The sequence below is a fragment of the Agelaius phoeniceus genome, chromosome 4, assembly GCF_051311805.1.
Source record: "Agelaius phoeniceus isolate bAgePho1 chromosome 4, bAgePho1.hap1, whole genome shotgun sequence".
NCBI classification, from domain to species: domain Eukaryota; kingdom Metazoa; phylum Chordata; class Aves; order Passeriformes; family Icteridae; genus Agelaius; species Agelaius phoeniceus.
The window spans coordinates 59,392,054-59,417,819 of record NC_135268.1 but is presented as its reverse complement, the minus strand read 5'-3'; the positions used below and the strand labels follow the sequence as shown (position 1 = coordinate 59,417,819).

Below are 25,766 nucleotides of genomic sequence, written 5' to 3'. Positions count from 1 at the left end.
TTCAGCTGTGAATACTTAGCATTCACATTTACAGGATGGTGAAAATAAAGAGGAATGAATGGAGCCTGTTAAGGAAAACCCACATGCTTATTGAAAGGAATATGGGGAAGAACTTAGTGAGTTAATTCTTACTGAACTGTCTCCTCCAGACCTTCCTGCACTTTGTGCACTCTCAGCAGTGGGACCACAGGGGCCACAAGCAGTTTAATAGAGAGAGCACCATTGCTTCTCTTATGAGGAGATGATATTGTTATAACTGCCTGACCACTTCAGGTCTGGAGGCCTGATATGTCACTTTAAAACTGAGGTTTCACTTCTGCAAAGTTCCCATGATTTCTGGGAAAATATAATCAGAAAAATATGTTTAGCAATACTACTTGCCAGTGCAGGCCTTGGTCAGAACATGGCATTTCTAGGGTTCTTTCAGAACTGCTTAGGGCTGGCTGAGATTTGTCACAAATTCCCTTTTTCAAATTCACTCTGTTAAAGACAGATGCTTGGTAAGCAATTATTAAAAATCTATGAACAATTTATAGTTAACATTCTGAATTGCATCACTTCTTTTGTTAAGATTTAGAGATTTGAGTCTTATTCGGTTTTGATTTTTTGACTAAGGAAATAGAATTCCCCTCTTTGGAGATTACAGTAAAGAACTAACCCTCTGGCAGAGAACACTTAATACTTCCTTAGATGATTTCACACAGCCTCAAACATCCATAATTTACACACTTGTCTTAGAAATTCATGTGACAACTAATCCAAGCCTATGGGCAAGGGAGAGAAATAAAATAACCTATTGTGTGCTGATAAACTCTGTATGACCACTGCAAAGTCTATTCTGCAAAGTTGCCTTAGGTAAAGTCAGATTCAACACCTGTCCCGCCCAAAACGATTAATTTCGAGCAAACAGACATGTGGTGGTTTGAATTCATCTTTTACTCGCACATTAGATGGAGCATGTCACTGCAATTATTTGAACGAGGACCCCAAGAACTTTACAAGTTATTTCCTGGGGTTCACTTGAGTGCATTACCGCCGATAACTTCCCGAAGTTTGACTCGGGGAGGTCACGGCAAAGTGCGGCACAGAGCACAGACAGCACCCAGGCTCTCGCCTTCCCGCCCCAGCCCCGAAAAGCCCTCGCTGCGCTCCAGAACCTGCGGAGCGGACGGGACCGGCGGGGCGGGGGCGGTGGCAGCGGCCCCGCGGACCGGACCTGCCCCTCCGGAGCCCCGGAGGCCGCGGGAGCCGCTGGCCCCTCGGTCAGCCCGGGGCTCCAGGGACAGCCCGGGGGTCCAGGGACAGCCCGGGGGTCCCGGCACAGCCCGGGGATCCAGGGACAGCCCGGGAATCCAGGGACAGCCCGGGGGTCCCGGCACAGCCCAGGGGTCCCGGCACTGCCCGGGGATCCCCGGAGGGCGCAGCGCTGCCCGTTCAGCCCTGCGCTCCGCCGGCGGCCGCTGACACGGGGCGGGCGGGGGTCAGCCCGGCCTCCCGGGCATCCGCCGGGGCGGGGGCGGCGCGGCTTGGCCGCAGGAGCCGCTGTCCCGCTGTCCGCGCCGTTCCCCCTGTCCCCGCTGTCCCCGCCGTCCCCGCTGTTCCCCCTGTCCCTGCTGTCCCTCTGTCCCCGCCGTTCCCCCTGTCCCTGCTGTCCCTCTGTCCCCGCCGTTCCCCCTGTCCCTGCTGTCCCCGCTGTCCCTCTGTCCCGCAGCTGCCGCCGCCGCTCAGCGCGATGCCGCTGCCGCAGGGCTCTGCCCGGGCCCGGCAGCGCACCGTGCTCCTGGTGGGCATCGCCGTGCTGCTGGCCGCCCTGGTCCTCGCCGTCGTGCTGGCCTCCCTGCTGACCCACGGAAGGCACGAGGTCAGCCCCAAAATGCTGAAGTGGAAGGACAGGGGGACCACGAAGAACTTGCAAGAAGTTATTCTGGGAAGATGCTACAACTACATCACGGCGCAGCACCCAGAGCTGGGGTGAGTAGAGGTCTGGGTCAGGTGTCAGGTGAGCAGAACTGTGCCAGGTCCACCTGGCTGGGTTTGCAGGGGCAGGGAGAAATCAGAACTCTCTTTTGTAGAAAAATGTACAACAAACTCGGTGCCCCAGTGTTGGCTTTTTAAGGAAACTACCTGCGGGGGCAATAAAAGTAACACTAATCAAAACGTAATTATAAATGGATTTTACAACTTCCCTAATGCCAGCTGAAATAAAAGCTGAATTCTAGCAGGTTTGAGTACACGGAGGTGAAGCACTTTGCTTTAAAGCTGATCTGCCAAAGTCTGTAATGTGACACTGCAGTCCTGTAACCGAGACTACACAGGAGGGAGGGAAAGGACAAGGTTCAACACAGACTTATAAAGCAGAGAGAAATGTTAGAAAAACATGCAGAAGTACCTTGGGGTTATCCAAAACTGTTTTTAGCATGTGGATATGACTTCTTGAAGAGCTCAGAGAGCTTGCATGGAGAAATAGAGGTGGATCACAATACCAGCTCATCAGCCCCTGGAAACACCTTCCCCCAGAGGTGGCCTTGCTCAGCTCATCACAGCAGGTAGCGCAACACCCCTGGCATCCCATCCCTCCTCTCCTGCAGAAGAAATTCCATGGGCCCAGGCCTGCAACAGTGTATTAGAGCTGAGAACTGATTTGCTGATCCCCTTGGCTGCAGAGAAAGGCAAAGTATGAAATAAGGAGTGCCCCGGGCCCCCCAGCAGGTACTGGGGACACCCAGGACGGGCTCCAGAGCAGCCAGGGTCTCTCAGCAGGGACCCATCCATCCCTTCTGTGGCAGCAGCTGCCCTGCTTTGTCTCTGCAGGGAGCCTCTGGCAGAACTTTCCATCACCCTGGGCTGAGTGCTGTGGGGCTGCCCCACACCTTGGCCAGGTGACAGAACCATCCTGGTCTTTGTCCTAAAAAAGGCAACCTGTTGTTTTCATGACATTGAGCTGATGAGAACAAAGCTGTGTACAGTTTGCTTGCATTTGGGTTTCTTTTGGCTTTGGATATCCTGCACTGTATGAAAACGCTGATCTGTAGTATTTGAAGGGTCATGTGGAAAGAGTCTGAGTACATAGAGACTTTTTCACTCTTTAGTTAAATATTTCAGTGGCTTTAGTGAGAACAAGGAGGATTCTTTTGTAAATAAAATTAAAAAGCTCCCGAAACTTGCAAAATCATATACATGTTTCTAAAAACATAAATTAATTTATTAAAGGATTATACACTCAATATTTAAATCTGAAATCTGTTTTCTGGCCTAACAGCCTTTGTGACATGGGCTTATTTCATTGAAATTGGGGTGTTGAAGATGTGAAAACCACTTTTGTGTGAATGTGCTTTCAGCGACGGCCACGTGTGTTTTCACTGACAACACAGTCTGAATCTGGGCCACAAATATCTCTAGGAATGATTTGTTTAGGCAATTAATTTAAGGACAGTTTTTAAAAATCACAAATCCATGATCACAAGTTTTCTAAAACATTTGTTAGTACAAAGCACAATATTTTGGCCTATTCATAATCCAACAGTGCTTAATACTTTGTGCATTAAGTGAGCTGTGAGCTCACTTTCTTTCAGATTAAATTACTTCTGTATAGTAGGACCCTTTTTTTTAATTTTATTTAAGTGACAGATTTTTCTGAAGCATATATCACAGAAGAAGGAAAAACATGCTTGTTTATGTACATCTGAAATGTTCAGAGATTTCCTGAATGAAGAATTAAATGCAGATGCTTTTCTGGAAATCAAAGCCAAGATTGCTCATTTCTGATTGTGCTTAGCTCTGTGCAGTTTGTGTAATCAACCCTTTCTGTCACTGGCACTTTCTGATCATGACCTGGGTGCCTTTAGACACATCAGAGAGTGGGATCTTTCATCATCATCCCTCTCTCTTTCATTATTAATGTAGACCTTGGATCCTCTGTTGTATGGGATCTGTGGTGCACTTAAAGAGAAGAGTAGGAGCAGGGAACTGCAGAAACATGGGCAGTCTTGTGAGCTGGGCAAGCTGTGCCCTGTACTCTGCCAGGACTTGCTGCCACTGCTTCCCACCATGAGAACTTCGTTATCTTGGTAGGAAATCTTTTCATTTTCTCATAAATTTGTCCATATTTTGTTCTTTCCCTTTTAATCTTACACTGATTTATATATATTTTTTTAAAGATCTGCCTTTAGTAAACTCGTGGACACTTCCATGTGTTTTTACCTTTTTTTAATATCAGAGTCACTAAGTTCCACCTTTGATGATATTTTCTGAACATAAAATCTATTCCCTGTGGTAGTTAGTGACATTTACTACATTTTGGAGTGCCATATTTCAATTTGGAATAGGTGGCAGGTTTTGAAGAAAAGGGGGGTGGTTGACATGACAATGGATATTTTACTGTTTCTGGCTATCACCGATGGCTTTAACAGAGTTCTACAGCCTCCATTTAGCTCTGCTTTTGCATCTGTGTGCTGTAAATCATTTCAGAAGGCCTCTGACATGCTAGTGTGCACCTCCACTATCACAACTCTAATTCTAGAGGATGCTTCTTTGCATTCTCCCTCATCTTACCTGGAGCCCTTTCACCATGCCCAGCCAGCTCACTCTGGTCATGCTCTTCTCTTTTCCAAGACAATCTTTGGGCTGAGCCCAAGCCCACAGAGGCCACTGGGAGGCTCTTGCTGTCTGCAGCTGAGCTTTGTGAACACCTCATGCAATCAGATTTTATCCTGTTGGTTTGTTTATCCTTCAAATTCATCAAAACTCTGCATTGAACTTGCTCACAAAAGGACATTTCTCTGGTGCTGTGTTACAGCATCTGCTAGAAATAATTGTGTTCAACTGCTTGCATGCCATACAATCCTCAGATTTATTTCTGCTGCTGGCTGACTCTCAATATTTGTACACATGCAATTTCCTCAGTCTTCCTGCATAAACTTTGTCATGACAAAGTTCATGAGGAAGAGGAAGAGAGTACCAAATATTTCAATAAAGCACTTTCAGTATTTGTCCTATTTTTTAGGAAGAAATGTGGATGGTATAGCAGCAGGCTTTAGGGGGTTTGTTCCAAGCACACAGAGTTACACTGACAGTAAAGAATCATATTTCTCTTTTGACTTCCCTGGAAAATACTGGCTCCAAAGCAACAATTTGTCACAGCTTGGTAGTCTTATCTTTTTTTTTCTACATTAACAGAAGCTAGAAGTTCTGATTTCACTAGCCTTGTAAAAATCCCCTGTGGCCATCAGCCTGTATGGTAGTTTGGGCTGAATAAAGCCAAAAGCAGCTTGGTCTGAAGAAACAATTTGACCTCCAATGACTCCTCCTCTCCTTCGCAGTACCAGGGACTCCCTCTTGTGGCTGTCACACCGCTCGCAAGTCACCTCCAGTCCCACCCCCGCCAGGTTCCCAGAGTTTATCCCTGGCACAGGCAGGGGCTCAGCGCTGCAGGCTCACCCGCACAGCTCAGGGAGTTCAGCAGATCCCTGCTGGGACCACTCGTGCTGGCACCATAACTCACCCAGCACTCGAAGGTGCTGCTTCTCATGGTTTGTTTGGCACCTCTGGACGTGTTGGGGCAGAGAAAGGGGCAGCAGCTGTAGCCTGAGTTAATTAACTGGCTTAGGTTTCCTCTTCAGCACATTTGCGTTGGCAGGCTGAGGGCAGGAACCAGCAGCACTTTGTGACCTGGGGAAGGAGTGGAGAAGCCATGTTATCTAAAAGGTCATAGTCACTAAAGCCCAAAGCATAAAATATGCTTGTTTTGGATCTAGAAATAACTGATTTTACATTGGCAGCTCAAGAGAATTTTCATTCTCAGCTAATGACTGCTCCCCCCTGACAGCTGCAGTCACTTCTTGGTCTTTAATTCACAGAACCACAGAATGGGTCAGGCTGGAAGGGAATACAGAGGGTGAGCTGCTCCAGCCTCCATGCCCAAGCTGGAACACCCTAGAGCACATTACCCAGGGCTGTGTCCAGAGAAGCTGGCAAGGAGCTACTATTTAAAAATGTAAAAATTGTTTGAAGTCAAACCAGCTTATTTTTTGTCTAACTTCTGACAGGAAGAGGGCACCAAGGACACAGACAGAGAGCAGTTTCAATAACACATGTAACTGCCAGGCCAAACAATGCCACTGTGCCTGACTAAGCAATACAAAAACCTGATGATGAAGCTGAAAGTGTAAAACTTCAGTACAGTTGTCATGCAATCTTGTATGGACACAGAATATATTTCCTCCTTAAATATAATTAGATCAACCAATATTGTTTTTATTGTTAGTGGCGAGTTCTGTTGTAACAAATTTTAACAGTCTGTAATTCCATTAAATTTAGTAAGAGTTGGTGCATGTCCAGGAGAGCTCTGTCTCCTGACTGCACAATCATGAATGCATTTTGCCTTCCCATTCCTTTGCAGCCTGTGGAGATGGAGATATATTTTGTGAGAAAGAACATATGGACCATGATTTTATGTGAGATACTATTGCATTCACAGCATAATTCCCTCCTGAAAGAAATCTGGGGTTTGTTGTATGCTTACTTTTGCATTTTGCCTTCATGCTTTACTAGGCATTTTTAACCTAATTTCTTTGTGTTTGTTCACTGATTGTTAATGCTTTCACATCAAGCATGGTACTAAATAACCATGATTTGATTCAGTGTCACAAAAATCCTAGGTTTATTTTTATAGCCATGATATTATACTGAAACTTAACTAAGGTTTGTTTTTTCATTGAGAAAATGTGCCTTGCATGAGAGAAACCATTACTGAACCAGTCTTCTGAAAAGTACAAATTACTACCCAGTTGTAATGCATTAGACCCTCTTAGAGTGCTCAGCAGATTTCTAGAGCTCCCTAGTTTGATATCCATCAAACTGCAAAGGGCTCAGTGTTTCTTTGTTTGTAAGAATACACTTCCTAAAAAAATCTGTTGTCATTGCTGTGCCATCTTTTTTGGTCCCAGAGCAAACAAAAGGCTTTGTTTGCACTGCCTGTGGAACAGGCCACAGGGCCTGGTGACAAGCTGATGTGACCCCTCATTGTGCCCTGGTGCCAAGGGCCAGCAGTGCCTGGGTGCATGAGAAGGAGCATTGGCAGAGGGGGACAGAGGGGACCTTTCCCTCTGCTCAGCCCTGGGGAGATGTGGCTGCAGTGCTGGGGCCAGTTCTGGCCTTGTCAGTGCAAGGGAGTCAGGGACACACCTGGAGCACATCTAGTGAGGGACCATGAAGGTGATGGAAGTGTCTGAGATACAGAGAGGGGTTCAGAGCCTGAGACTGCCCAGCCTGGAGAAGGGAAGGTTCAAGGTGGTAAATACCAGCTGAGGGGAGGAAAGAAGAGAGAGTCAAGCTTTTCTCAGTAGTATTCAGTTGCAGGACAAGAGGCAATGGGCATTAAAGAGGCATTAAAGTACAGAAAATTCTATTTAAACATAGGGGAAAAAACAGGGTTTTTTTTTTACTATGAGGGTGATCGAAGAGTGGAACTTGACTGGAGACTTTGTGGAGGCTCCATCCTTGGAAACATTCAAAACAAGACAGATCCTGGTCCTGAGAAGCCTTCTCTGAGACAGAGGTTGGGCTAGATGATCACCAGAAGTGCCTTCCTTTCTCTTGCTGCTTCAGTTCTTAGGAATTGCTTTTAGACTTGTAAGAACTCCACTGGGAAACTAGGACAAACAGCAATGAAGAAATGTTTTGGCTCATGTCTAATGAAAATTGTTTTGATATTTTGTTCCTACATCTGGTTTGTCTCTCAGCATTAAGATGGGCACTGTATCATCAGAATAGCACACTGCTTATTAAAATACCCAAGTCCTAACATTTGTGTATGCTGTTAAAGTTCCCCTCCCTATTTCATATGCTTGTGTACTGATTTTAATACCTTCTCTGTGTTTTTATTATTCTCTTTATTATATGAAACCTGCATTGCTCTGCTTTTTATTTATTCTATCCTTCAATGTTTATAACAATATTTTCTTTTACAACTATTTTTCCCCAAGTTGTTTACAAGTGAATTTGACTGTTCTTGTACTTTCTTGGGAGCAAAGATTTCATTATAAATATTAACAACTGTTTGAGTCCTACTTCAAAGTACAGATCTATTAAAATATGTTGTACTGCGCTTCAGTGGGGAACTGGAATGAAATGTTTAGTGGGCACAAATGGACAGTGATTAGTACCTGAGGATATAGAGGTGGGGCTACTGGCTCTGGAGTTTGTCCCTCTAAAGAGTCCTCCTGCTGTTTAAAGCTAGTTCCATACTATGGGCTGTAAGGTAGGACTCTGTTTGGGTTTTGTTGTCATCTCTTTCTAAAGGAAGCTCATTAGAAAGAATTAACTTCCTTTTAGCAAGAGACAAGTTCATAGGGCAGTGGGATGCTCTCATTTATTTGTTCTTGAGATCATTAATCACCAGCATATTTATTTCTGTTCTTCTGGAGTATAAATGCCACTGCTGGGCTGTGAAAAGCCATTGAGTTCTGTGCAAAGCTCAGGCTCAGTTCTGTGCTGAAGATCTTCCCTCCCAGGCTGTAAGTCCACAGACAACCCAAGGTCTGAGCATCCAGCAAGGGTAACAGGGAGATGTCAAAAGATACTTTGTCTTTTGTCCATGGCCAACATCAGTGTACTGCTGAGGTACAGAAATCTGAGATCTGAATTTATCTCTCACTTGACAGCCAAATGTCAACTCACCTATCAGTTTTCTATACTGAGTTTTTATCATATAAAATTGTTATTAAATGACTTTATATTTCTCATCTACACAAACTTTTTAACATGAATTTGACAGTGTATAGATATTTAATGGTTCTTACTGCAATACTCCATAGGACTTCAAATAATTTTTCACATTTAGGTTAGTTTACACATATTGCATCACTATATTTAAATATCCTTGCAGTCAAAATGTCCTTTGGTTTTAATTCCAGATACTAGAGAGAATATTATTCTGTCTTTGATGATCTTCTACATGTTAATCAGAAGTATTTGCTGATGAAAAACTTTTCAGCTTAGTTTTCCACTGTAACTCTTTGCAGCTATTTAGTCATGCACAGTCAGCTGCCTGCTCTTTACATTTTCTCTTGTTTATTGATTTTATAGAGTTGACTCTACAGGGCAATGTCTGGTGGCTGCCTAAGTTATAGCACTGCCCTCGGATTGAAATTATTAAATGTTTTTATGAGCTGATTGCTGTAAAGGGGAATACTGTTCCATCCCACTATTCCCTGCTTCTGGTCTTCTATAACATCTGTGGAGATGTCAGTGAGAAAAACCCCACACTCAGAGGTGATATAATTCAGCTGCCATTGCTAAGGTATGGTTAAAACTCAAGAGCAGTTTAACACCTCAGGGTACCATGAAGAAATGATCTCTGGTTATCCATAGGGATAGAAGGAATAGATCCTTTTTCCCTCTAGGGTCAAATGAAAGTCTGTCTCAAGTGTCCAAGGGAAAAATCATGCTAAAGATGCATTCTGTCTTCCCAGGGATGACCACAAAATAAGGAATTGTTAAGAAACTCACTCACAGATGTACTAAAGCTGTTCCCTTGTCTGTGTCCTGCTGATAGAGCCCACCCTTGAAGCAGGAACTTCTCCCAAATTACTGCATTTATGCCACATTCCAGCAGCTTTAGTTCTATTAAAAACAAATAAAGAAGCAAAACAAAACACAACAACGTAGTGCAGGTTCATGTTGTGGGTGGGAAAAAGTGAAGGTGCATTAAACCATTGAGTATTTCCCTGTACATACCTTAATTTAGGTCACTGTTACAGAAGTGTTCTTAGAAGTCTAATATTAACATTGAAACTCTCCTGCCAATACCCTTTCTGATCAAGGGGTAAGATGTCAGCTAAAATTTATTTCCTCTGTGTCTGTTGATGACATGGCCCTCACTTGGAAGCTTAAACTATAGAGCTACTATGACCCTCTGTCAAAATGTAGTCCAGGTGAGACTTCTGCCCTCCTGGGGGCTCTGTTCCACTTACAGAGCGTCTCTGCAAACATCACCTGCTCTAGCAGCTTGTTTTTCACCCAGGGAGGCTGAAATCCAGGCAGCAAAACAATCTGCCTGTGTGGATGAGCCCTTCACTGGTTACAGCTGCCACCTCTTGGCTCAGCCCTTCCCAGAAGGGTGACAAGGCTCAGTGTTGTCCTGCAGCAGCAACTTCCCACTCACATAAAATACTCCAGGAGCCATAAACCAAAGCCACAAATACTCCTGCCCTTAAAACCTTGTTATTGCTGCCAGAGGTGAAAGACTGGTGTGCTGAGGAGCTGTCACTTGCTCCAGGTCATTCACTGTCCAGGAACACACAAAGCCGTGGGCTGCACTCAGCAGCAATCTCATTTAGGACTCCTTTTCCCAGACCTCCAGCTCCCCATCTTTGCTGTGCTGAATTTAATGGCTCTGCCTACAAGCAGCCTTTCCAGAAGTGATCCTCCTGTGAGGCAGGCTCTGGATCTCCCTCTCTATGCCCAGTCACTTCCTCCAATGCTTTGTGTACTGACTTTTGAACTACGTAATTAGCAGAAAGCAAAACTTACCAAATCAGGCTGCCAAAAAAATCAAACATGTCATTTTCATGTTGACAAAAAAATCTGTTACCATGAGTGTTATGGTGGCAGACACTTTACAATAATTAAACTAAATGGAAAATGAGAGGCTTGTGCTTATTGAAGACACTGAGCTTGGCAGATCTTATTTTCTTCTTTCATCTTTTTCCTTGCTAATTTTCTCTCTCTCCATTATCCTAACGCTGAAACCAGCAGGCATTAATTAGTGTCCTCAAATCCTCAGCAACAACAGTGGCTGACCTCTCTTAATTCGTATCTGTCTCACTTTTAGGATAAAGATACCTGATGGGAGGTTGGGGTGCTGCAATAACAAGAAGGGAGCAGATCCATTGTGTGCTCATCCCCATTTCCAGCTCCGTGCCCTGCAGATGGGTAATGCTGGAAGAGCCCCACATCTTTGGGCTTGCTGCTCCCACCTGATGGAGGAGGAGCTCCTTCTCCCACCTGATGGCACTGCTCTCCTTGCTTTTAGCTCCCAGCCCAGCTTCACTCCAGGGAACCACAGCTGCCTGGGCTGTGCTTGGCAGCAGCTCCAAAAAAAAACTGCTCCAAAGCAGCAGGGAGACACGGCAAGGCTGGAATTAGGGAGGGGAAAGCTGAAGAAATAAAACTCCAGAAATATTTAGGGCAGAAAAGGTAGCAAAAGGATTCTGAGTTACAGAGGGCTTCCTCTCAACACAGGCATAACCATATAATTGTATACCAATTGTATAATTGGTCCTTGTATAATTTCTGACATAAAGACATAGCTACACATAAGCTCACACGAAAAAAGAGATTGACTAGAGATGTATAAATTTTACTGCTGTCTACAGCCATCACATTTTATCAAATTCCAGCAGATAAGTTGACACAGGCAAAGATGGGTCTGGTAGATGCAGAAATGTTGCTACACCATTTAGCTCATTTGATACACATTTCCTTCTGAGATATCTGTGTTTTGACAGATTAAAACCGTGCCTTAGGTCCCCAGAAGAGTGAAAACTGGCTTTATGTCTTTAAGGAGCTATGTTACAACCACAAATATCTTGCTGACTCTTTAAAGAGTCAGATTTCTGAGTGCTCAGGTTCATCACAGCTTTGGCTGGTGATGGTAGCAAATGAGAATTACACCAATTGCAGAGATTTGATCACTCCATGGTTGGGTTCATGGGCTCAGGGGACTGTTCCTAGCTGTAACTTCAGAGCTTCACCACAGGGCCTCAATTAAAAACTCAGGGTGGCCTGAAGACATTGCAATGTTTTAGAAATAAAATTCTGGACCTTGGAAAACCTGATATTGATTGCAGGGGAGAACAGGTGTCACCAGCAAAGTCTCTACCTGGCAGGGTGATTTAAAAATGTGGACAATCAAGTGGATTGAGTTCTCCAGAACAAAACCTGGAAGTAATTATTTGTTTGTAAATCTGAAATGGGTCCCATACTTTAAACATCACTCTCAAATTCTTGAATAAACGAGACAACAGAGCCCAAGGGAACACTGCCCTTCTTCGGATGTTTTCAGCATTCAGTGTCAATCCAGTGCTGAACTGAAAGCAAGACTTTGTTCATGGTGTAACTGAAATCAGAGGGGATGAAACCTGCCCTTGATATTATACCAATTAAATCAATTTCAACTGGGGATGAATTCCCTCTGTCGTGTCCAGTTAAAGAAAAAAAATTGTAAAGCAAAAAAAAAATCTATAGCAACAGTTATTTACCAGATAATTCAGTGCTATCCCATTCCTTTCAGTGTAAGGGTATTCTTTCAAGGTTAGCCAGACCAGGGTATGGATATGCAAGAAATAATGATGCAGAAGCTGTCCATTTTTCTAATATGCACATTAAAATTTGGCTGCTGGGATAGATACTAATGGAAATATTCTTGGCCCCAGCTTTCACTTGATAGATTAATGTGATATTCATATACAAGGCAAATGGATAGAAATGCTCCAATTTATTGGAAAACACAACTTCTACCCCAATGTAAGGGCAAATGGAGGATATGCTTTGCAGTGTGTATAACATCTGAATTTAATAAGGAAAAGTTTATTCGTATCCCAACCCCTATTGTATCCTATAATGAGTTCAGGGTAGAATCTCTGGCTCAAAAAGATCCTCAGACAAGTTCTTCAGTCCTTGTTTTCCAGAGAAACGTTGCAGTTTTCAAGTTCACAGAAGATTTCCTGTGTTCTTTCTGTTAGCTATTATTTCCTGTTTACCAGTATTTCCCAAACTCTATTCATAAAAATAAAACTCAAAAAAATTAAACACAAATTTAGAGTATATTTATGTTACATATCACTGAATTTGGATTCAATATTTCAGAGTCTATAGTAAAATAAAATGCTTTAGCTATTTCAGCATAAACAAAGCTAGCCTCAAAGGAAGAAGTCCATTATGCCTGAAGAGATAATATGGTATTTGCAGATAGGATGTAGAATTAGTTTGTATGCAACCCAAAATACACAAACAAATGCCAGAGAAAGAGAGAGGCCAAGGCCCACAGCAGTGTGGGACATAAGAGTATATTCCCCATGGACTCCAGAATTATCTGAATTAGGTAAATTTAATTAACTGGTAGAGTGAGGATCTCTTTTGTGGCCTTTCTTTCTTCTGTAAATCCAGAAGGAACACTAAATCAATGCATTCTATGGCTTGGGAGCAACTTTAAGGGAAAAGTTTGTTTCTCAGGCATTTGTTTTTTGGGTTCTTTAGGCAAGGCACATGTTCTTGTTTCAACCTGAAGCTGTTCTTGCTGGAATTTTCAGCCTGCCACATGCCAGCAAATTCTCATATTGTTTCAGAAGGCCCAGAGCTACAGAAAGTCTCTGCCCTCTCCTCTGCTCAGTGTGAGTTAAATGCTGCACACCAGACAAGTATTTTCTTTCTGTGCTGGAAAAAGGTCAGGTGAAAATTTATTAACAGAATCTACCTCAGCAGTGAGGCTGGAAAGAATGGCACATCTTCCTGGAGCTGGGACTTACAGGCCCTCAAGCCATCCCACTGCTCATCATATGTAAGCCAAAACTACAGTTCTATGTGCCTGGTAATCTCTTTAGGGTGTGAGACAAAATTTGTGCTTCATATCCAAGAAATAGCTTTCCAGTGGCAAACCAATGATTTATTATTATTCATTCATTAAAAAAAAATGTTGGTAAGTGAGGACAGCAAAAAGAAAAGGTTGTTTAGCTTTTTATGTATTTTTTTACATTGATGATCTATATTTTTATTTCTTAATCAATGCTTGAAATTGCCTAGTTTCCATAAAAGCCCATCTTCATGACTTATATTCCTCCCTGTGATACACCTGGCAGTCCCACAGTGATCAGCAGCTGTGGAAGAGCCTCCCCCACTTGCAGGCTAACACCTACCAGCTTTTGTGACATTAAAGAGGCAATTTTGCTTAGTTCTCCCAGGACTGTACATAAAGACTCTTCTCTCATGTACTGGAAGTGTTAACACACATCATGCACTGCTAAGTTTGGTGCCTTGAAAGGATGGAACGCTGATTCTTTGGGTTAGTGACTCAGCAATCTCTCTTGGCATAATCACAAATCACCTGGGTGGCTTCTCTGTGCCTCTCATGGCCACAGCTTAAGTCTAGCAGCAGAAATGCTTTATATTGTGTCTGTCTCCCAGCTCTCTGCTTTGGAAATTAAAAAAAAATAGTTTTTTTATAGTTTCTTGAAAAATATTTTGTCCTCTGAGACCAAGCATAAAAACTTTACCATATGAAAGGATAGATCACCAGGTACCCTGTTGTCTTATTTATCAAGAGTTCTATTATAATGATAGTGCAAGGATTCCATATCACCAGAGTTTCATACCTCCTCAATGTTTCTCACAGGCAGCTCCTCTAAACACTGACTGTTCCTGGTCCTTGCAGCAGCCATCTGACTCCAGAGCCCACCAATCCACTCTCTTATACCACTGTTCTTATTGGCTACAGGTGTGGCCTGTTAGGATCAGGCCTGCTCCTAATCTTTAGTAATTGGTTCAGCTGCAACTCTTTAGGGGATAAGATTACATTCTGTACCACCTTCATTTACCCATACTGTATCCCCCTGCAGTACCCAGCTGTCACCTCGGGCTGTTAATGCTCTTACATAAAGCAGATTTCAGGAGTAGCTTAAAAAAAAAAGAAAAAGGTCTGCCTGGAGTCATTTGACAAATTAGAAAGTGTGAGCCATATAAATGTTTATGAGATGTGTCTGTGCTTACAGCCAAGCTGTACAAACTTTCTTTATGATACCATTGACTGTACAGAGCAAAGGGGACAGCTGCCTATTCTCTAATGTCACCCCTCCATCTGCAGGAGCCCTCTCTTTTGGATGATTCTGTGTGTCCATGTTGTAATCCTTAGTGGCAGCAAGAGGTATTTACAACTGCCTAAGCTCTAAATAAAATACCAAAGTTTGGAGTATGGTCTCTGGGCTATTTATGCTTTGCAGACAGAGAAATGTCCTCCAGGAGAAAATTTAATACACCCAAGTCAACAGCTGAAGATTAGTGCATAAATAAAAATAATCTCAGGTCCCAAAATGCTAAATCTCCACTTTTGTTTTAGATAAAATTACAAATTTTTTTTTTTTTTTCTCTAGGATCAAACTCTCCGCAGGGACAAGCCATCTTTTTGGCTTGCTGTAGCTGAGGGGACAGTATCCTTTGACCATACTTTTAAAATGTACAACCTATAGTCTGAGAAGCTATTTACTTCTCCTGAATAATCAAGAATATGTGAATAATGAAGACATTTGATCTTTTGGTTACATAAAATCAGCACTGATCATTTTAAGGGGTAAAGATTTTTTTAAGATACTGCAGTGAACTAATTTGAAATGCAGGAAGAGAGGTGATTTTGAGCTGTTCTTTCCTCAGTATATACTTAATCTGCTGAAGTTACTCTGCTTTGGTAATGGATCATGGTGCCTGAGCATAGCTGGAATTCTTCTAGCATCTGATCCAGAGTGTTTGACCACAACAGAGAGAGAGCCTTTCACAGGCACAAATACTCATAAATATTTCTTAACAATGTTTTAATCTTCTGGCAGAGATAAGGATTGTCTAAAAATATGGGAATCATTAAAAGATGCCTTCATTTACAAGAACCCCTGTAACATCACACCAGAAGATTACCAGCCTTTGATGGAGCTGGCAAGTCACCCCATACCCTGCAACAAGGTAACACCAGTGCAGGGTGGGCTGTGGTGGGAAGCCAGGTCTGGGCAGGGGGATCTCACCCATAACAGCTGGGAGGGTCTGGAGGTTGAGGGATGGCATTTTACTTTTGCACTTATTGCGGCAGTCCTGCAGCTGCACCTTTGGGCCCCAGTAACCCATCCCTGGGTAAGGCTTGCCTCAAGCCAGGGTCATCCAGGGAAGTGGCAGGGATGTCCCCATTCCCTGAGCACGTGGGTCTCTGTAAGGAGCATTCCACCACGCTGTTGGAGGGACACTGCTTCCAGAAAGCTGGTCTTACATGTGCAGCTCAAAAGCAAGCAACAAATTTGGGAAATTTCCTATGAAAACTAGCCAAACCTTTATTTCAAAATCCCTTAAAAGCTGACGATGTCCCATGCCACCAAAAAAACAAAACCCACCCAAAATATTCTGCAAATGACAGTGTTCAAATAAGAACTGACCCACTAAGGTGAACTTGCTGTATTTCAATAAAGCTCCTTCATTATCATTAACTTTCTGGGTTTCTCCAGAAAAATTTTTTAACCAGCTGTAGTATAGCTATCACTCACCAGACATTGTACCTTATTTCACAGTCACTGTTTTGGAGCAAGACAGGTGACCTTGTTCATCGTTATACAAAATCCAATCAAAATTTCCTTACCTTGGAGGACACCTTGCTGGGTTACATGGCTGATAGAGTTTCATGGTGTGGAGACCCCTCTGCCCCAGGTAATCTACACCTAAACACAATCATTTCCACATCATTTTCTAGTGATTTACTTTAAAATCTTAAGTTAAGAGTTAAGTTAATCTTATCTTAACTGTCCAATATTTTGGAATTCTGAAAATAGCACCTATTTCTCAGGTTAAATTAAAACCCACAACTTTAGATGTTATTTTAACACCAAGTTGTTGCTTGACCTAATGGTCACAATCCCCCTTTGCCCTGTGCTTTGTTTGCTTGCTTCTACCCTGTGGTTCCTATGGGACAAACTGCAGGAATGTCATTCAAGAAGGACCTGGAGACATCAAAGTGCTGGGGCAGTCTGCAAGTGCCTTGGGGGTGCCACTGCCCTCGTGGCTCCTGGGTTGGTGCTTAAGGCTAGGAACCTTTCAACTGGGCTGGAATTACTGAAAATGTTGGGCAAAGTTTAATTTTTCAATGCAATCAGACAGTACTTGTCAAGAGCCAGCCTGTTTCTCACATTGGGGATTGTGTGTTTTCCCTTCTCTGTTTTCTGAGAATTCTTTGTGATATGGGATCTGCAACTGCCTCCCTGAAAATACTGTGAGCAAACAGGAAGACCTTTGAGCAGATGTAAATTCCTTTCCTTTCAGAGCCCTCTCCCCATTTTGCCTTCTTGCTTTGGTACAGAGCAAATCTTTTTGCCCACAAAGCCACATGAGCCTTGCAAATATATTCACTCCAACCTTAGCTATTCTGTAAATGTATTTTTTTCTCAGGAATCAACTATGAATCTTGTCCAAAACGAAATGAATGTGAGAGCAACCCTGGCTCTGTGTTCTGGAAAATGGCATCCAAGATGGTAAGATCTGGACTAAATCTCTCTGAATCCAAAAGTGAGGAAAGGCACTAAGTTTGAGACATTCCAAAAAATATGATTTTGCAAATTGACTTAAAAGATGGAATAGTAGAAGTTGACAAAAGCTTTAGCTCCAGGTGTTAAAAATCATGGTGTTGGAATCCAAGGTCCCATATTTTATTATTATAAATGTTGTTACAACATTTGATGCCCTTGTAGTTCAGGCATTCTTTTTGTGGACAGAGGCTGAGTGTCAGTGTCTAGAACAGCCCTTGGCAGAGACCTGGAGCTCTGCAAGTAATACTCACAATTATAGCAATCACCTTAATTAAATCACAGAACGTAAATTGCTACAGTAAAATCTATTTTAGCATGCCAGTGTGGAAAACAGCACCCAGATTGGCACAGACATTTTCCAAGAGGCTGAGAATCCCCTTGCACTTCCCAGCATAAGCCTGGAGAGCACATCCTCCCACATCAGTGCCTGGCAAGGTTCCTGTGGTGTCCCCACCCACAGACACATCCAACTCCCATCACAGGAATGAGATCCTGCCAGCCCCAGTTAAGCAATTGGCCTGCCTTTGTTGAATCAGCACTTTACAGGAACAAACTGCCAGAGAAAAACCTGATGTCCTGTATTACTTTGATTTCACCTGTCTCTCAAGATTTCACCCTTGGTATGATTATTAGCAGATGACTACCCAGGTGGAAAACAAGCATTCCTGTATGCTCCAGTTCTCTTGTATATAAGAAAAAGTCTACTCATCATATTAAAAAAAAGATGTTTTGTGAGCAAACTAGGAGTGAAAATGATTGAGTTCCAGTGTCTGTGAGAGATAGAACCACATACAGACCCAGGTTTGCTCAGCTGCAGGCTTCCTTGCCATGTGAATTCAAGATCTGCTAAAACTCATGCTTAATACATTTGAAAGTTACACAAAATGAAACTTCCTGAAACTTTGCAGCTCTCAAGATTTGTATTTGAGAGGCATTGTTTATGAGGACATGAAAGATTTGATAAGCACAGTCACCTGCATTAAGCTTCTTAAAAACTCTTTGCCTTAACAATGGCTTATAAATCTAGCATAGATATTTTTATAGACCTCAGTAGACTTTAAATATTTGGACATGGGTTTTAAAGAATAAAAAACCAGTGATTACATGATACAGTATATTAAGAATCAAATTAAAAAAAAAAACCTCAGTGATAATTTTACTAAAATATCAAGAGAGAAAAATCCCAAGCCACAAAAGAACACAGAGCATGAGTCACAAGGAAACAAGTATGTGGTGGTCTGTGTGTCCTTAAACTAGGGACACCTCTGCTCTGGCTTGTCCTTACTTTTCTGAGCTAAAGCACTCTGAGGATTACTGTGAGCTCCTACAGACAGCTGCAGCTGTAGGGGCTCTGGAAAGCCCCATAAAACTGAAACCAGACAAGCTGCTGTACCAGTCCCATGCAGCCTTAGACTGCCAGTTCATAGCTGACTAATGAGGATTTACACAGTTTTGCCATTGCCTGCAGAGACTTTTTTTTTTTTGCACCGAAATATTCTGCAAAAATATTGCCCAGATCCTCTGCTTGTGTTAGACAGTTCTGAGGACATCAGTGAATTCTACCAGCCCCAAGTCTGCCATGGCACTGCCTGTAGTGTCAGAGGCTAATGTCCCTTGGTGTGGTTCAGTTTGCAGAAGCAGCATGTGGTGTGGTTCAAGTGATGCTCAATGGATCAGTAGAAGCTGGAGCTTTCAGGAGCAGCAGGTACTCACTCTACACAAAACCATTCATGTTCCTGGGGGGCTGCATGTGCCTGTCTGCCTGGGAGTCCCAGAGCACAAGGGATTTTGGTGAACACACCCCTGGATGTTGTAAAGCTGATTCTTTTCACTCCTTCTGTTCAGAGACTGTACCTGAAATCCTTCAGAGGGTGTGGGGGGGATATGCAGGGTGCTCTTACTGCTCAATTGATTATTGCAGTTTCTTTGATTTTACTTCACTAGGCTTGGCTACCTGGCTGGAAGTGCAGTCATGAATAATATCAAAATATGAAGAATATTCTTTCTGGGGGGACAGCCATGGTTATTTTCCTGGCACCAAACCACACCAACAGCCAGGAAACTGAACAGGAGAAGAGGCACTAAAGATGCCAAAACTTCAGCTTGTTTCTGTCTGCAGGCAGTTTCAAAAGTTCTCCTGAAAGTGAAATAAGAATGGGGAGACAACATTTGACCATAAGGCAATTAAATAGCCTGTGACAATCCATTGGCAAGAGAATGTTCTCTCTGTCACAGACTGTAACAGCAGCACTAATAAGCACTGGTATTTAGGGAGCATACTCTCTACACCTTTCTGAGATAACTAAGAGAGCTTTGCTGTTTTATGTTCCATTCTCATTTTTAGCATCTTTGGAAGTATTGAGATCTTTAACCTGGATCCAGATAAAGTGACTGAAGTGCACATTTGGCTCATGCAAAACATTGGTGGACCTCAAAGGTAAGTCACAGTGACAAGCAGTGTGGGGAAGGCACAGGGCACAGCTCAGGTCTGGCAACACTGCCTTAAACTCATGAAATCTCCCTTACACTCACCTTCTAGATGCTTACTTTGCAGGGAAAAAATAACATTTTTACTGTTGTTTCTCCTAGTATTTTTCGTAGGTACTGCTGAACAGTTACAGGTAAAACACAATGACATTTTCCTTGCTTTCATGACCTTTAAGTTCCTTTCAGCTCCACTGAGGTCCACAGACCTTTGCTATGGGTGCAGCACTGCAGTCAGAGACCAGGCTATGTCTGCAAGGATAAACATGTCCAGGTATCCATCCAGACATGGATTTGTTTGTCCACAGGAGTAGTATAATTGTGCTGAGCCATTTTTGAATGACAGATCAGGTTGTGGAGTCTCCATCTATGGAAACATACTCAAAACCTAACTGGGACCTGAGCAACCTTTTCCAGCTCATATTGGTTTGATCTCAAGCAGTCTCCTCTAACTTAAATAATTCTGTGATTTTTAATAACAAATCTGTAGTTTAAATGCTTACCATGGAATTACTGATACCAGAACAGCAACCTCAAAGCACATCTGAGCTTTTCTGAGTGATGTTTTTCATCCCATTCAGATTCATTTGCAGATCTGCCACATTTGAAACTCTAAACATGAGGCTCTGTGCCTTTGACCCCTCCTTTCAGAGCCAGTTCTGTGGCCATAATGCCCTGCCACAGTTTTTCCCATTCTTAATGATGTCCAGGACAGAAACAGCAGCTTTGGTGCCATGGATCAGGAGGCTGTGATGGTGCAGTGCAGCTCAGGAAGGAGTGTGGACCTTGCTCAGCCTGCCTGACTCTCTGACACAGCTCCAGCTCGTGTTGCAGCCCTCCCTCAGCCCAGACACCCAGAAGTGTTCCCTTTCCACATGAGCTGACACCCCTGCCATGGTTCACGGTGTGCATCTGTCCTGGGGTCAGCACACCAGCCTTGGTCTTGTGGTCCTTTGCATAAAGGTTTGCTGGAGAAAAGGACACTGAGTAATCTTTACATCAGTTTCCCCTCACATGGCACTGGATCCTTTGTCCCATGATTTCCCAGATCAGACATTTTTGCTGTGCTCCCCATCAACAGCTCCAACAAGGCAGTGCCCTGCCAGCCCTCTTGCTGGGCACATCCTCCTCCTGTGACAAGTTCAGAGCAATTTCCTTTTCATTTTCTACTTCCTTCTAAGGAGAGAGTGGGGGGTAGCCCCAGTAGTGTGCATTCCTTGTATCTTCTGATTTCTATTCCATGTTGAATCACTGATAACTTGTCAAGTCTAGTGAACAAAAAAGAGCTGGCAGTGCTCTCTGCTAATGTCATATGTTAGGAACTGGACTTGTCCCCAGTAGTAGAAGTGAGTCCTATACTCTGGATGAGGAGATGATTTTTACCTTGAGGTAACAAGGCTTTTGCAGGGTCTCTGTCTGTGCCTATGACATTTGTCAAACATCTCACTACAGCTTTGGGGCCCTTGGGCTATTTAATTAAATTAAACAGAAAGATGTTAAAATCATGAGTGCTACATGCTTCTTGAAACCTTTATCTGGATGGGAAAGAAATACACAAGTTAGGGCTCCTACCAATGCAAAAATGGTTGAAAGATCCACTTTCCAAAACAGAGCAGCAGCAGCAGCTGTAAACTGAGTCAAACATACAGGAGGTGCTCATAGCCTGCTTCACCCCCTGCTTTCTTATCAGTTTCCTCCTATCTCACTTCCTACCTGGGACTTCACTGCTGGCTTTCATGGTTGGCCTTTTCTCATCACACAGAGGACTTGACCCTTCTTCCCTTGGACAGATTTCAGTAAGCCACCAGCAGCAATGGAGCAGTTCTGGAGCAGCCTGAACTGGGAATGGGACTGAGTGATGTCCCACAGATGTCCTGCTGCACAAAGCTCTCCTGCAGGATGCACAGCTGGACATCACATGGACATCACAGAGCTTCTGCCAGCAAGGCCAAAGCTCCACAACCCCAATGGGCTTCCCAGCACATTAGCAACCAAGCTTCTAAAGCATCTTCCCTATAATAAAGCAGTGCCATAGTGTGGAATTCAGGTGAGCATTTTCTACACACAAGGAGCACCAAGTAACTGAAATCTTCTCTCCACAGTGAATCCTGCTCAGGTCAGTCCATTCAGAAGTTAATAAGCATTTTAGAAGAACGAAACTTTAAGATCATCTGTGAAGACAATTACAGGTAATTATCCTCTCTTATTGGTGATGACTTTGCTAACATAAAGCTAATACTGCAGGTTTACATCCAGCTAGAGCAGACTTGCTCCTTACTGCCATGACATCCCTCCAGTGGGGCTGGGTCCTTCTCAGGGGCTCCAGCCAGGCTGGCTGGGGCTGGGGCTTGCTCTCCTCCCATTGAGCAGGTTCAGTTGTTTTCAGGAAGGGACCAATCCAGCAATCCAGCCACCAGATTTTCTTCTGACTGGGCTTTTACCTAAAATACTCTGAACCAAACAGGCAGCTTTCCTCCCTGCTGCATACAGATAGCACAGGGTGCCAAGGGTGGTCCTTACCTCCTTCACCATGGTTTGAGCATGCTTTCTGTCCTGCTGCTTTGTCAGAGACTGAGGCATGAGACATGATAAGCATTACTAATTACTGTAATTTACCATTGTCAGGAGCAAAAAAGAGAAGTCTGTGAAACAGCAGCCAAAGTCCTGACTTGCCTGAAATCTCCAACTTCCTGATGAGGAAATACAAAAACCAGAGACCCTTTATCCCTATGTGTGGGTTCAGAGACCTTCACACTGAGCAAATTTTTTCTTTAGAGACATTAGAAAAGTGGCAAATATTCAATATTGCTCATATCTTATCTGTCAGGAAGAGCTTTTCAGTGTCAAGGACTCATACTTGGATAAGAACATTTCCAAAGTAAACAAAGATTTCTATGAACTTCTGGGTTTGTGACAATAGTTTAAGTAAGGAAAAGCTGGTCTGCAAAGGAGACAAATGATAGGTCTTTAAGTCTGAAGGCAGAGCAATATATTCCTGTCTGGGTATTGCTGAACCTGATTAATGGGTGCTCTGCACTTTGTGAAAAAATTAGCTCTGGTGTGGAGCATAAATCTGCCAAACTGTGTGCTTACTTTCTCTTTGGGTAAATGGAACCTTTAACCAATACTCCCAGGACCTGCAAGTAGGTACAGATTATTTCAGCCTAGGATGGGGAGGGGAAATATATCACAGCTTAGAGCCCTTGTGGCCCAGCACAGGGAGGAACCTGACTCTCATTGCTGTGTCTCACAACTCAGGGCTGAAGGTAAAGTGACAAGTAGGGCTTTTTGTCAAAGTTCAACTAACACCTATGTACACAACTGGGTTGAGCAACACAGACAATTAATTTTGCTATTTTATATGCAGAATAATAATAAAATAAGAGATGTACAGGTAAAGCCAAAGTTCAGGATAGACTGTGTAAGTCTATGGCAAACAGAGCTGCGTGGGTCTGTATCAGCTGAGCATCTGCCTTTGCATGCCATGTGGCAACTGCTGCTGGTCATGGTCTCTTGCTTTTGTCCATCTCAACAGTATCTTCCAGAAGTTAGTTTAAAACTGGATTCAGTGGATGCATTAGAAAAAAAATCCCATCATATCTGACATTCACAGCAACAGCTTTCTGTTGTAGCAGTAGGGTTTGCCAGTAAGTAAGACAGATGGTGAACTTCCAGCATGGCAGGAATTCCACAGTCTGTGCAAGAGATCTTTCTTCTTTTTCTTAATTATTTTTTATATTTCAGCATAGCTGACATGCTGTGAGGTCAGATCCTACTTTGGTTTGTACTGATTTGCCCTTGTCCCTAAAAACACCAAAGTTACCTTTCTGCAGCAAGATCAAAAAAACAATCCCCTAAGAAAATCCATCTGCCTAATAAGCATGGATGTCACATGCACTTTGATTTTCACATTGCATCCAGTAACTGTGAAGTAATTCTGTTCTACTTGCAAATTGATTATTAAATATTTCTTTGTTTTTTGTCTTATTTCAGGCCCGTCCAGCTCCTCCAGTGTGTGCATAACCCAGACCACACAGACTGCAGGCTTTGCACCAACAGCTCAGCAATTCCCTGAAACAGAGCTCTCTGTGCTACTGAAGAATTCCCTGAGTTGTGTGCAAAGCTGGAGAAGATAGATGTGGCTGCATAGCTGAGAGTGATAACAGTAGCATGGTGTGTGCTGAGTCCATAACCAGAAATCCTTGCTGTGATACTAACAGCCAAATAGCAGGAGATGGTACCTGAGCTGGGATGCTGTGCACACACACACAAACACTGTTTCAGATGGACTGGGGCTGTGGTCAGCAATTGAAGGCAGATGCTTTGCCCTGGTTTGCTCCCTCCTATACAGCTTGCCACTGGCACAGAGCAGGGATTCCCTGGGGCATGCACAGACAAGAAAGAGACTTTCCAGGATAGGCAGAACTTGCCTAGATCAGTGCTCATCTTCCTTCCTGCTGAAAGGTTAAGCAGGAAATGACCAGGGCATGCTACATTGTCCCTGCATCCCAGTGCAAATTTCTCCAGAGGGGAATGTTGCCCATTGGCACATGGTATAAATCATGGCTTTCCCAGGTACTGTGACACTTCTGACCAGGTAAAGCAAGCAATGGAATAGGCAGAGGAGTTCTTGCCTTTTAATGGGTATCACAGTAAGCAGCTGGTGGGAAGACAGCTGAGCTGAGCTGAGCTAAGAAAAAACCAGAACCTGCTCAGAGGGCTGCCTGCACCTGTAAAAACTGCTTAGTATGCAGCTGGGAGAGAAAACAGTGAGGCTGACTCAGATAGCTCCATTAAAATCCCACTGGATACACCATTGCTGGTCAGATTACATTTTGTTCTTAATATAGCAGTAAACAGCAGCCTTCCAACTTTCATAAAAGGTCCCTCAGGCCACAACTTGGCCATGCACTGGAATAGAAACAAACATCAAATGGTTGCCACAATAAGGAGTCTCTCTTGACCTCAGTTTCTGCAGTGAAAGGTGATGCCTTGGGTTGTAGAATTCACAAGCACTGATGTGCTGTGGTGCACTGAAAGAGCAGCTTTCACTGGTTTCCTTTGATTTCTATTTTACCAGTCTCAAGTGCAGTGTTTATAGCACAGCAAGTGTCTGAGGCCAGCCTGTGGCCACGGCTGCAGTGCCTCTGTCAGTGCCATTGACCCCCAGAGAGCAGAGCAGGCTTTGCTGCAGACACGTTCCCAGGTGCTGGGGGGACAGTGGGAGCAGCAGCTGCCAAACCTTCAGGCACACTGGGGTTTCCATGGTCCCACAGGGACAAGGTTGTACTGCCACGAGTTTTAGTGAGTGCCCAGAGTGCAGAGCATCATTATGGAACTGCACAAGCTGGTGTAATTCTGAGCAGCTCTAGATAAGCCTCATCTCTTCAATAGCAATAGAAGCCTGCACTGAGCTGGCTGGACCAACCCAAGACCTCACCCATTATGTTTACATTAAGTGAAATGTATTTTTATTTGCAAGATATTATGTAACTACTTAGATGAACCAACATAGACACAAACCAATACTTTCAAATAGGTTATTTCTGACTATCAGTTACAAGTTTGTCTTCATGCTCACTTTTGTACCTCTTCTGTTGCAATACAAAATATTGACTGTAAAATCAAGATCTATAATAAAATTGCTGATGAGAAATGTTCTTAATTCAGTTTCACATTGTACAGAACCTCAGAAAGTTAAGAAAGAAAGATTCTCAGAAGACCAAAAGAGGCCACTTCCTAAAAACAACTCAGAAATCTGTTCAATGTATGAAACACTATATGGAACCACCCAGGAGAGCAGAGAAACAGAGCACATCCTCCCCAGCCCATGTTCTCCATCTGATACAGAGAAGTCATTGGCTTTGTAGGTGGCTGGAAGTGAAGCATCCTGAGTCCTTATCTTGAGCATAGATTGTTCTTGGCCATAACAGTGAATAAAGATGATTGTTCTTGTCA

At 43.4% G+C, this 25,766-nt stretch overlaps 1 protein-coding gene across 1 annotated transcript; it reads left to right on the top strand.

The window, feature by feature from the left end:
• Window positions 1–1,466: 1,466 nt before the first annotated feature.
• Window positions 1,467–25,766, top strand: LOC129120707 (ADP-ribosyl cyclase/cyclic ADP-ribose hydrolase 1-like). Its single transcript, XM_054633448.2, has 8 exons — window positions 1,467–1,971; window positions 15,594–15,723; window positions 16,317–16,452; window positions 17,188–17,270; window positions 18,953–19,029; window positions 19,669–19,761; window positions 21,911–21,997; window positions 23,802–25,766. The coding sequence occupies exons 1-8, from the start codon at window positions 1,733–1,735 to the stop codon at window positions 23,881–23,883; spliced, it is 927 nt and encodes a 308-aa protein (XP_054489423.2). The 5' UTR covers window positions 1,467–1,732; the 3' UTR covers window positions 23,884–25,766.